The sequence below is a fragment of the Lagenorhynchus albirostris genome, chromosome 2 (genome assembly GCF_949774975.1).
Source record: "Lagenorhynchus albirostris chromosome 2, mLagAlb1.1, whole genome shotgun sequence".
NCBI lineage: Eukaryota > Metazoa > Chordata > Mammalia > Artiodactyla > Delphinidae > Lagenorhynchus > Lagenorhynchus albirostris.
This window is the reverse complement of record NC_083096.1, coordinates 26,946,147-26,957,816: the sequence shown is the minus strand read 5'-3', so window position 1 is coordinate 26,957,816 and position 11,670 is coordinate 26,946,147. Positions and strand designations below refer to the sequence as shown.

At 45.3% G+C, this 11,670-nt stretch overlaps 1 protein-coding gene across 7 annotated transcripts; it reads left to right on the top strand.

Moving 5' to 3' along the window:
• Positions 1 to 2,006: 2,006 nt before the first annotated feature.
• Positions 2,007 to 9,788, top strand: ZBTB18 (zinc finger and BTB domain containing 18). Of its 7 annotated transcripts, none has more exons than XM_060128568.1 (3): positions 2,178 to 2,207; positions 4,492 to 4,575; positions 6,920 to 9,788. In XM_060128568.1, exons 2-3 carry the CDS (start codon positions 4,563 to 4,565, stop codon positions 8,500 to 8,502), a joined length of 1,596 nt encoding a protein of 531 aa, XP_059984551.1. In that variant the 5' UTR covers positions 2,178 to 2,207; positions 4,492 to 4,562; the 3' UTR covers positions 8,503 to 9,788. The 7 variants fall into 7 exon arrangements, with proteins under 7 accessions (XP_059984575.1, XP_059984555.1, XP_059984551.1 ...); XM_060128575.1 differs by lacking the exon at positions 2,178 to 2,207 and adding an exon at positions 6,292 to 6,324 and having other exon boundaries at positions 4,000 to 4,575; XM_060128602.1 differs by lacking the exon at positions 2,178 to 2,207 and having other exon boundaries at positions 6,920 to 8,293; positions 8,326 to 8,405.
• Positions 9,789 to 11,670: the final 1,882 nt, after the last annotated feature.

The following is an 11,670-nucleotide window of genomic DNA, read 5'->3' as shown; positions in this document are numbered from 1 at the left end:
TCAGAGATGTTACTTTTCTTATTTTAAACTTTTAGTAGGTGAGAAACAACTTTGAGAATGCAAATATTTCTTTTTCCAATTCTTTCCTGAACTTGTTGGCAAAGCATGTACTTCTTTTCACCTGTTTTTAAAAGAGTGTATTTCCTTCATCAAGAATATTTATAAACTTCCCTAACTTTAAACAGGTCAGACTGAAATTGGGCCCTCTACCAACCTACTAAAAGATCTAGAATTCACCAAAAGCGCAAATGGAATATAGTCCATGGAATAAAAAGCTCTAGTTGTCATAGAATGGCCTTGACCTCAGTTATCAATCATGAGGGTGCATGAAAACATTGAGGAAAGAGTAGAGAACATCACTACTGTTTCTAACAGGATATTCCAATATCAGCTGCAGGAATTTTGTGTGCTCCTGTTTTTACTTCATTAGTAATTCAATATGTCTGATTTGCCTACACAATACTTTCAACTTAGTTTACCCATCTGACCTGGAACAAAGTGAAAGCACATTCTGCCCAGTTGAAAGGTCTCCTGGCAAGTTGGTTAGCAACAGGCTTGCCAGTCTCAGTTCAGTTAGCAAAGAATAAACACATTTCACTTGACAATTACTAGTGTACTAACTTCCTCACTCTGCAGTTTTCTATTTTATATTCTTAGAACAGTTTTCCCCCTTGTTATTCAACTTTTTACTTGTAATTCTTGCCTCTTCAACAATATTTCCAATTTCTTGAGGTAGAGGTTTCTACTTTTCTTGGTGGCCGTGATGAACACAGTTTAATTGCAAAGAACAGGAATCGAATAAAAGTTTATTTGAAGGGAGGGAGAAACGATACAACAGTCTTACATCTTCCCTCCATAGTTTAACTTTGTGGCTTGAGACGTACCAATTAAGAAATCAGGCTATGGCTTCTGCAAGTATCACTTTTACTGTAGTTCTCTAGAATTTGGTCAGTCGGGAATGGCTACTTGTAACACTGCAAATACACGTGACATGAGGGTTCTGCGAGAAATACAGGTGCTCCGCCGTGTCTGACAAGACGCCCTGAGAATGACGCCCAGAAACTGCCCGTCTAAGCCGGTGGCGTCCGCTGAGCCCGACGCGCACCTGCACCTGCTGACGGGGCAGCGCGGGACGGAGCGAGGACGTCCCTTAGTCCTACCCTCTGCGCTCTAGGAGACGAGGGCCTGGGCGTCGTCACCCACAGCAGCCGGAGCAGAGGGAGCCACCTAATGCCGGACTCAGGTCATGTGTGTCCCGGGTGCTCTGCCTCCGCGGATACCTCCGCAACTTCGAGCAGCCCAGCCCCACTACGTTCAAAACTGTATTTATGGCTGTCAAGGCGCACACCGAAAAGCTCGCTCCGCACCCCCAGAGCGCGCGAGGCCTCCTAGCCTGGAAACAAGCCCCTCCCAGTGCAGCTGTCGCCGCCGCCCGCGGGCTCCTTTCACTTTCTCACGGCCAAGTCCCCCAGAGGGGCGCCGCTGCCGCCACCGCCGCTGCGCCCTCCCGCCGACTCCGCCCGCACCGCCTGGATACCAGCCCCGCCCGCTCGGGCCCGCCCTCCCCAACAGTTTCTGCCTGCGATTGGCACTCGCGAGAGGCAGCTCCGGTTCGCCCATCCCATTGGCTGGGCCCTCTTGTCAGTCCTACGATTGCCCGCCACTGCCTCCGCCTCCCTGAAAAGCCGCCCTCCTATTGGAGGAGACTGCTTGCAGGGGGCGGGCGGGGAACTCGGTCCGGCCGCTTTCGGTCAATCGCAGCAGCCCAGCGCCGGGAGGGAGGGCGGCGGGGGGGGAACATCTGGCCGGCGCCGCCGCGTGCGTGCGTGGTGCGTCCCCCCGCCCCTCCCCCCGCCCCCCCCGCCCCCCGGCCCGGGCTCCGAGCTCGCTCCTCGCTCGCTCTTCGCTCGCTCGCTCCCTCGCTGTGTCTGGCAGGCTGCGGCCGCCGCTGGGCTGCTGCCATGGGGAGCCGTTGAGAGTGGGGCCTCTTCGCTCCGCCGCGCTCCTCCGGCTGCCAGCGGGGGTGGGTGGGCGGGAGGGAGGGGGCAGGGGGAGCGGGCGACGGAGCCGGGATTGGGGGGCGGGGGGGCTGGGAGGGAGGGAGGGGGACCCGCGGAGGAGGAAGCCCACCAAGTCCGGCGGCGGCGGCGGCCGGGAGGCGGAGGACGCGGCGGCGGTGGGGACGCGGTGACTTAGGGCCGCTCCGTGTGAGTCCCGGCGCCGGACCCGGCCCCGACCCGGCGCCCCCTCCGGGCCCTGGAGGGCGGGGCGCCGGCTGTGCGGCCCCGGCCGGCGGGGCAGTGCGGGCGGGCGGGCGGGCGACCGGGCCCCGCGAGTGGAGTTAGTTTGTGCGGGTGGAGCTAGGGGTGACGGGGGGCGCCGCAGCGGCGGGGGCCGGGTGCGGGGCCGGGCCGCCGCAGCTGCGGGTCGGGCGGGGTGCGGCCGGTGCAGCTGCGGCTCGGGGCGCGCTCCGGCCGGTGCAGCTGCGGCGGCGCCTCTCGGGGGCGGGGGACGCGGGGCGGGGGCTTGGGAGCGGTGCAGCTGCACGGCGCCGGGACGGCCGTGGCTCCGGGGACCCTTGCAGCTGCGGCGGCGCCCGCGGGGAGGCCCCTCCCGGGCCGGGGCAGTTGCCGGGGGCTCGCGCCGCGGCGGCAGGGAAGCAGTAGCAGCCACCCTCCCCCGGCTTCTTACGACTTTTCTTTTGTTGTTGCCGTGACCCGGGTCTGTTTTCTTGTCTGTTGTTTAAGGTGTTTTCCTGCTGCACCGGCTCTACGCCCTCCACCTCCTTCCCTGTGGTTTAACCTTCCTCTTTCCCCTAGTGTTTTATGCACAGCCAACTACGTAAAGATTTGCATTTCTTCCCCCCTCCCTGCTCCGCACCCCCGCCCCCACCTCCTTGAAAAACAAAACCCAACCTCGCAAAACCTCTCCGGACCTGAGGCTGCGAGGCGCAGAGGGGCTGATTTGTGGAGTGGGAGTCGCTGGCCCATTGCGGTGCTCGGGGCTCATTAAACTGTCACTCGCCCCCCACCCCACTGGGTAAATGGGGGTGATTAATGTCTGATATATTGGAATGAGGCGAGGGCATTTGTGCAGAATAGGTGGTGTGGCTGAGAAGGAATTTATCCCCAAAGAGTGCCTCCTGAAATTGGCATTCGTAATTATGTCATTCATCGCGAAGTTAGAGAAAGTTGGGTTTGCGACTTTGGGAAAGCAAGAAGCACAGGATAGAGACCTTGGTCTTTGTTACTCTTTATTTAACTCTTGGTCATGGTTTTCTAATGAGAACGGAGCGGTTATCACCAGGACTGTGACACTTGCGCCTCAGGCCCCAGCGCCTTTTCTGCTGCACTCTCCCACAAGAGTCTGTGGAGGCTTCGACATTCACAGATGTCGCAGCCCCTTGCAGGGCACTGGTCAGGCCAGCCCGGGTTACGTTACAATTTCATCAGCCATTCGAAAAGACCCGCAAATCTAGCTGAAAAGTTCCCCAACTTGCTAGACCTGGCTTCCCCCACCCCTTCCCCCTTTCTCCCTGAAAGGTTTTCTTGTGATCATGAACATTACAGAGTGACCCAAAAAAAGATTGTTATGGGACACAGATCAAGGGGAAGACCAAGTTCTCTTTCTGAGCAGAAAGTCGGATCAGATACGCAGATGCAGCATTCATTTTAAGTGGCTGTAGCAGGTTGTATCTGTTTATTAATTTGTCTCATTGAACTGAAGTACTTTCCAGGATTTCAGAAAGTGCAGTTTCAGCTTGTTGATATTGAGAGTTGAAATTTGCATTAACTGGCAGGGTGAGAAATTTTACTGAGAAGGTAGTTTTAGATAAGTAGTTATATAAGAGTGAAATAATAAGGTGAACCAGGTTGAAGTAGTAGTTCTGAATAGTCTTCCAGCATTCTGAGACATGTATACCATTATCTCAGCAGAAAAAAAAAAAAAATTGAAGTGCCGTAATAATGTTGAAATGGGACTGGCGATGTCAAATGGGTTGGTTTAAAAATATCCCTAAGCTGCCTTTGAAACTAAACGTTGGAGTTGAATAAAAGTGAATCTGGATTTCCTGAATAGCACCGTGGCTTGAGTGTGCTGTCAGTATGTAAGCCAGTCCACCAACTTAAGACAGAAGTGTTGCTATTCCATAAATACAGTAGAACTCCATATGCTGAGTTTTTCAATTTCTTCTGTTAGAAAGTTTGGAAAAAAAGGGAGACTTTGAAGTATTTTGTTTATACTAACAGAAGAGAAAAGTTCTCCTAAGAAAAAGCTGGTGGCAGGAGTGTAGAGGAGTAGCATATGGCATTAAAAGGAGCACAGCTGGAGGTAGCATTTCCATCTGAACATGATGTCAGAGCAGCTGACAGCCTGCCATCCCTCAGCCTTTTATTCTAACACACAGACAGGGAGTTAGTGTGTGCGGATCTGTGGTGGAGAAGGTATCTCATTCCTCTCTAACATCATCTCCACTTTGCATCTGTCTCTTAGTCTGCTTTTTTTCCACCGATGTAACAGACCTGGAGCCAGCAAGACTCAGAGGAAAGGACTTAATCAGGTTTATGTGTCCTAAAGGTAGGAGTAGCAAGAGATTAGATGGAGTATATTTCTGTTTTGGTGTTTATTTAATTTTAAAAAATCACATTACTTTTCTAATCCAGTTTAAGAATAAAATACGAACTTGAGTATTAAATGAACATCTTATTGGAGTTGAGAGTCTTGGGCTTGTTTAGTTTTAATTTCTATCCCTCTTGCTCGATCGGGTAAATAACTTTAATATGCAGAAATATTTCAAGTTTTGAAATGTTAAGAAAGGCTTTGAAATATTGCTTTTTGAGATCAGTTTGGATTAAAATCCATTTTTTGTTGTTGTTGTTCACTGCTATTTAGATTTCTTTTGCTTTTGGAGTCGGGGGGGAGAAATAGTAAACTGTATGGAATCCAGCATTCAAACTTATATGAGAAGATTTTTCTGGTTAAGAAGCTAGATTGTTGTGTAATTAATTCCACTGTGAAACTTTATTCTTCAAAACATTCAGCAGCACTACTGAAACATACAGCTGTAGTGCTTTTATAACCGAAGGGTTTTTTTAAAAGAAAAAAAAAAACTTTTGTCCCCAGGAGAATAGTTTGACTGGTTTCCTCATTTCTCTTTCAAATATATATTTAAGAGATCTTTTATTTCAGCATAACGATAATTATTTGCAGGAGTTTTTGTGTTAGCGACTAATTTAGAACTTGTAGATTTGAGCTGCCTGAATTGGCCAGACAGCTGTAATCGCACTCCTCTATTCTTAATCTCTTTATCTGGGCAGCAGCTGCCATATGGCCACAGTCAGCTGGATCAGATGTTTATAAGCTTCCTTCTTCGTCCCTCTCTGTCCTCTCAGCCTCCTAATTTGATCACGGCTACCTTGTGAGCTGCCCTCCAATCTTTATTTTTAGCCCTCTCAAGGATTAGGATTGATGTTAGCTGTGGGGCACTTGAAGTGATTGTATTGTAAATCTTGGTTTATTCTAGCAGTGGCGTCTTGCAGAATGTATTGGGTTAGGATGAAAGTTTTAGCCCATTTTGGGCAAAGTGTAGAAGAAGCAGGGAAGTAATTTTTAAATATTAAATTAATATGTATCCATTCCCCAAATGCACTTTTTGAGATGGATGGTGTGGAACTTTGCTTCTGGTCATAGGAAAGGGGAAGTCAGGTTTAAGGAGTTGAATTTTGTGGTTCAATTTTGACCCTTTGTACATCTGCGTCTCTCCTGCCTCCATTTTACCCTCTTTCACCAGAAAATAAGGGCAACAGTGCATATTTGAAAGAATAAAAGCTAGTGGGAAAACAAAATATATCAAATTATGTTGAAACAAAGTATTTTCTGTTGACTGAGGTATCGGGGAGTCAAAAGAATAGTTTCTCTTTTACTAGCAAGACTTTTTTTTTTCTTTTTTTGTATGGTGAACCTGTAAAGCTTTTGAGTTTCATTTGAATGTAATATGCCTTTATTTAAAAGTTTGCATTAATTTTAATATGGAACTCATTTTGCTTTGCAACAGATCAAAGTTTAGATGAGAATTTTCAGAGTTAAATAAAGCCCTTCTGGTTCTTAATATTCTAGATGTACAGATTTTACAAAGAAATATAACCATTTCTTTTTCTCAATTCATTAAAAAAAATTTGGATTTGTTCATAGTAAAGATGATCTTTTCCATCTGTTGGTGTAGTTCCTTCTGATCTCATACATGTGTGCTATACCTGCAAATCTTAAGGCATTAACATCTGTTTTTATACACAGGGCTTTTGTTGTTTTAACACTCTGACTTTAAAAGTAAGTTGTTTGCTAATTTCTGGACTAATTATGCGGTTTCATTTTTTTTTTTCTTGATTCAGCCAAATGTGTGTTTAAATTGTGTTTGCTAAGTGCAGTCAAGTATCAAAAGTAATAAAATAAAAAAGGATGGTTGAACAAGTTTTCTGAATCTTCCAGAATGTGTTTGGGACTTTTCTTTGTTCATTATTTGAGTTGTTCCCTTTGAAATTAAAGCTATTTTGTAGGTTTTGTAGGACATAATTTGATGATTAGAGTTAATTAAATTTCTTCTGAAAGAGACCTAAATTCTTATTCTCAGTAAGAGACTGTACTGAAATTAACACTTTTAAAACTTGACTAAAAGTTCAAGGAAGGTGGAGATGCATCAGAGACTGTTTGGCTGGGGTAAGAAGTTTCAAAAGTGTACATTTTTCTTCTTGCATTTGGTTCTGTGTGTGTGATTTGGTAGTGCTTGGGTCATTAGCCTGATTAAAATTCAGGGACATGTACCTCCGTGGCCCAAGCTGATTTTTTTTTTTTTTTTTTAATGGGGACTAGAGCCTTGAAAAGTTGTTCCTAAGCAGGCTCTCATGAGAAATTTCTCTCTTCCCAGGTTATGAAGACAGTATGGAGTTTCCAGACCATAGTAGACATTTGCTGCAGTGTCTGAGCGAGCAGAGACATCAGGGTTTTCTTTGTGACTGCACTGTTCTGGTGGGAGATGCCCAGTTCCGAGCGCACCGAGCTGTACTGGCTTCATGCAGCATGTATTTCCACCTCTTTTACAAGGACCAGCTGGACAAAAGAGACATTGTTCATCTGAACAGCGACATTGTTACAGCCCCAGCCTTCGCTCTCCTGCTTGAATTCATGTATGAAGGGAAACTCCAGTTCAAAGACTTGCCCATTGAAGACGTGCTAGCAGCTGCCAGTTATCTCCACATGTATGACATTGTCAAAGTCTGCAAAAAGAAGCTGAAAGAGAAAGCCACCACAGAGGCAGACAGCACCAAAAAGGAAGAAGATGCTTCAAGTTGTTCGGACAAAGTCGAGAGTCTCTCTGATGGCAGCAGCCACATGGCAGGCGATTTGCCCAGTGATGAAGATGAAGGGGAAGATGAAAAATTGAACATCTTGCCTAGCAAAAGGGACTTGGCGGCCGAGCCTGGGAACATGTGGATGCGATTGCCCTCGGACTCAGCAGGCATCCCCCAGGCTGGCGGAGAGGCAGAGCCACACGCCACAGCAGCTGGAAAAACAGTAGCCAGCCCCTGCAGCTCAACAGAGTCTTTGTCCCAGAGGTCTGTCACCTCCGTGAGGGATTCGGCAGATGTTGACTGTGTGCTGGACCTGTCTGTCAAGTCCAGCCTTTCAGGAGTTGAAAATCTGAACAGCTCTTATTTCTCTTCACAGGACGTGCTGAGAAGCAACCTGGTGCAGGTGAAGGTGGAGAAAGAGGCTTCCTGTGATGAGAGTGATGTTGGCACTAATGACTATGACATGGAACATAGCACTGTGAAAGAGAGTGTGAGCACTAATAACAGGGTACAGTATGAGCCTGCCCATCTGGCTCCGCTGAGGGAAGACTCGGTCCTGAGGGAGCTGGAGCGGGAGGACAAAGGCAGCGACGACGAGATGATGACCCCCGAGAGCGAGCGGGTCCAGGTGGAGGGCGGCATGGAGAGCGGTCTGCTGCCCTACGTCTCCAACATCCTGAGCCCGGCGGGCCAGATCTTCATGTGCCCCCTGTGCAACAAGGTCTTCCCCAGCCCGCACATCCTGCAGATCCACCTGAGCACGCACTTCCGCGAGCAGGACGGCCTGCGCAGCAAGCCGGCCGCCGACGTCAACGTGCCCACCTGCTCTCTGTGCGGGAAGACGTTCTCCTGCATGTACACCCTGAAGCGCCACGAGAGGACTCACTCGGGTGAGAAGCCCTACACGTGCACCCAGTGCGGCAAGAGCTTCCAGTACTCGCACAACCTGAGCCGCCACGCCGTGGTGCACACGCGCGAAAAGCCGCACGCCTGCAAGTGGTGCGAGCGCAGGTTCACGCAGTCCGGGGACCTGTACCGGCACATCCGCAAGTTCCACTGTGAGTTGGTGAACTCCTTGTCCGTCAAAAGCGAGGCGCTGAGCCTGCCCGCTGTCAGAGACTGGACCTTAGAAGATAGCTCTCAAGAACTCTGGAAATAATTTTATATATATATATAAATAATATATATATACCTATATATAAATAGATCTCTATATAGTTGTGGTACGGTCTAAAAGCAGTCTTGTTTCCTGGAACTGAAAGGTTGGGGTATTAACTTGTTTTTGCACTTTAGAATAGCATGAGAATCTCACTAATTTAGCATTCTGGTAAAAGAAACTTTAGAGCAAGTCGGAGAATAGAGAGGTGTTTTTCTTTCTTTCAAGGGGGGTAGGGGAAGTAAGCCAATAAGAACCTTTGAAACAAATCGTCCTATCACAAAATGCTTTCCTAGGGCCTATTTTGTCAGCACTGCGGTGTCTTTTGAGCTCTCTCTTTTTTTCCCACCTTTTCTTTTTTTTTAAGTAGAAATTCCCTCCGGTTTCATTAGCCTCTTTATATGTCTCAAATTGCATGAATCTTTTCTGGCTGTTGGAAACCTGAATGCTTTTAGACCCAAATGGAAAATTTCTGAAATGCTGGATTATCTATTTTTAAACAAGCAGTTGACTTAAAACTTTCTGTGGCAACTTCTGGTTTTCTGACGGTTCCCAATGAGAGAAATTCTGAAAGTACACTGGGATCACTGGGACGCTGTCTTTGTGAAGGTTTGCTTGGGATGAAAAAGGATATTGCAGCTTCAGCAGTGTTGAACTGTGTGTTGAAAAATGTGAATTACTGTTATTGTATACTGTAATTGATTACATGGGCTGGGGGGGTGTCAAAGGACTTGACAGGTTGTGTTGATGCTCTTAGTTGAGTCTTGAAAAGTAAATATTAACGCTACAGAAATGCATGAGTTTCAATATATTTTTTGTCTTTGTTTGCATTGTATAACTTTAACGAGTGAGTTTAAAATTATTTAATTTCCTTAGAAAAATAGCACCATTTGGAAAAAAAAAACCTGGTGTTATGAAGAACGTTAATGCACTGTTTTTATTTTATATAATTTAAATTGACTTTCCCACTGTCTTTAAGTTGAAACTGTTAAGCTGAATAAAAACTTAAGCTGCAAATTGATAACTTCGCTACATAACAAGGAAAATATAAATGTTTACAAAAGGCTTAAAGATTTGCATGTGCAGTGTGCATTTTATAACAAAACTTCTAATTGCACAAAACCCAGGCCAGCTCAAAGTTTAGATGTACACATTTACCCAGTTGAGCGTTTTTAGAGTAACTACTGCACAAATTGACAATAGGTCATTCTCTTCTTTTGCTCCCCTTTTCTTTTTCTCCCCTTCTTCCTTTCCCTCCCTTCCTCCTTCCCTCCCGCCCCTCCCCCATCCCCCCCCCCAAACTCATGAAAAGATTCTATGGACTGAAAAAGCCCCAGGCTGAAAGGACTGGACTGCCTTGATTGACATGGGGAAGGGGGTTAGTAGACTATGTGTATCGCGGCAGCAGAGGCTGCAGCCCAACGTGTGGTTTTAATGACCAGCACCCAGGGCAAAGCATTTTGCACAGTGTTTGTTTTCCTGTCTTGCACTTACAAATAAGGTCTATGGGAGTAGCATGGAAAACGTTTGCTGTTTTTCCCTTTTTTTTTTAATTGCTTTTGTTTAAAATTTGATCGCCTTAACTACTGTAAACATAGCCTATTTTTGTGCTTAAGATACTGAATGGAAAACTCCATTGTGTGTTGCTGGACTGTTTTGGAAATATTTGGTCAAATGTGTGTTAATTTGGCTGTAATGGCATTTAAAACAAACAAACAAAAAAAGCTGTGAAAATGGCCTTGGAGCATTATCTTTAGTTACTTGAAGAGTTTCTAGTTTTTTTTAAATACAGTTTATGTTCAAATAATTTTTATTAATTTAGAGAAGACAATCAATGTCTGTGAGAAAACGGACTTTCTTTTGGATTTTCTTTTTGTGGTCATTGTGAGTGATTGCTTTTTCCTTTTATTAGTTTCACATTCTTCCTTTGTTCTAAAACTTAGACTGACATCTAGCTTTGACAATCATAGTATGTTTTATTTTCCTGAGGGGGGAATAACTTATAATGCTGTTTAGTTTTGTACTATTGGTGTGTTGGTGAATTTTTAAACTGTGTGCTAACTGCAATAAATTATATGAACTGAGAATTTTTGTGCGTTTTTTAAATTGTGATTGTGTACTACATAGATCCTAAATATGTATCATACATGGCATCTCTCTTTTTAATACCAATTCTGTTCAGAGCTTATGAATTATTAGAATGCCTTAAATCACTCAAATGGAAGTGTGCAAACATTTTGCTTCTAGTCATTTAAGAAGATACTAAATGCACATTTAAAAAATGTGACCCATTTTCTATAGCCTAGATCAGGAATGTTAAGGTAACTCTCTAGAAATTTGTGAATCTGTGAAACCTCAAGTGGCAGCATAGATTTTTTGTAGTGTGCTGTACAACTACTAATCCATACACCCATAAGTCATATTTTCATGGGTAATTTTATTCTAAGTTGAGTGGTCAAATCTATTCTTCTGTGTTCTGGTTTAAGTGGAAAATTGAAGGAGACCGGATGTCTTAATTTGGAAAAATGCTTGGCTAACGACTGGAATTCTAGGCAATCGAATTAGCAGGCATTCGACTGTTCAAGAATAGCTGTATACGTCCTCTTTGTTCCTGGGAGAACTCAAAAGTTCCCAGGTTTTCATTCCTAAGTTTTAACTAAAATGTAATTAAGTTCATGCAACCATTTAAAAAAACTGTTCCGTAATTTTTGTGATCGTCCCAACTTCATGCTTGCCTCATTGGGCTTGTCAAGGTGAGAAACATTTGCTGGTTGACCTAAAGAATTGACAGAGCACTCACACGTGCCAGACAGTTCTATAGAGGAATTGTTACACGCCGTCGTCCTAAGTGTGAGCACGGCTGGCACCGACCTGAGAGTTTTTGTAAATCCTGGAATCTATAATTGTCCATAACTTCCAGCCTTAAAGATACCTATGAAAATACAGTTTTACATGATTATTGTCAAAATTAAATACATTTATATTAGTGACCTATAGTAAGGTTAATATTCTTAACTTTGTTGGAAGTGGGATATAAGGTCTGGAGCTTGAAAATGTACCAGTTGTAAGTTCCCTGATGGCTTTGGATGGGAATCCCAAAAGATTGTCATAAAGCGCAATCAGTAATTTACTATTTGGGATCCTACGTTTCCCTTTTTTTGTTGAAACAGG

Excerpts from the sequence above, each read along its gene's own strand:
- ZBTB18 (XM_060128564.1), top strand. The coding sequence starts at position 6,687 with ATGCATCAGAGACTGTTTGGCTGGG. Across the intron at positions 6,712-6,919 it reads TCAGAGACTGTTTGGCTGGG|GTTATGAAGACAGTATGGAG; the intron begins GTAAGAAGTTTC and ends CTCTCTTCCCAG.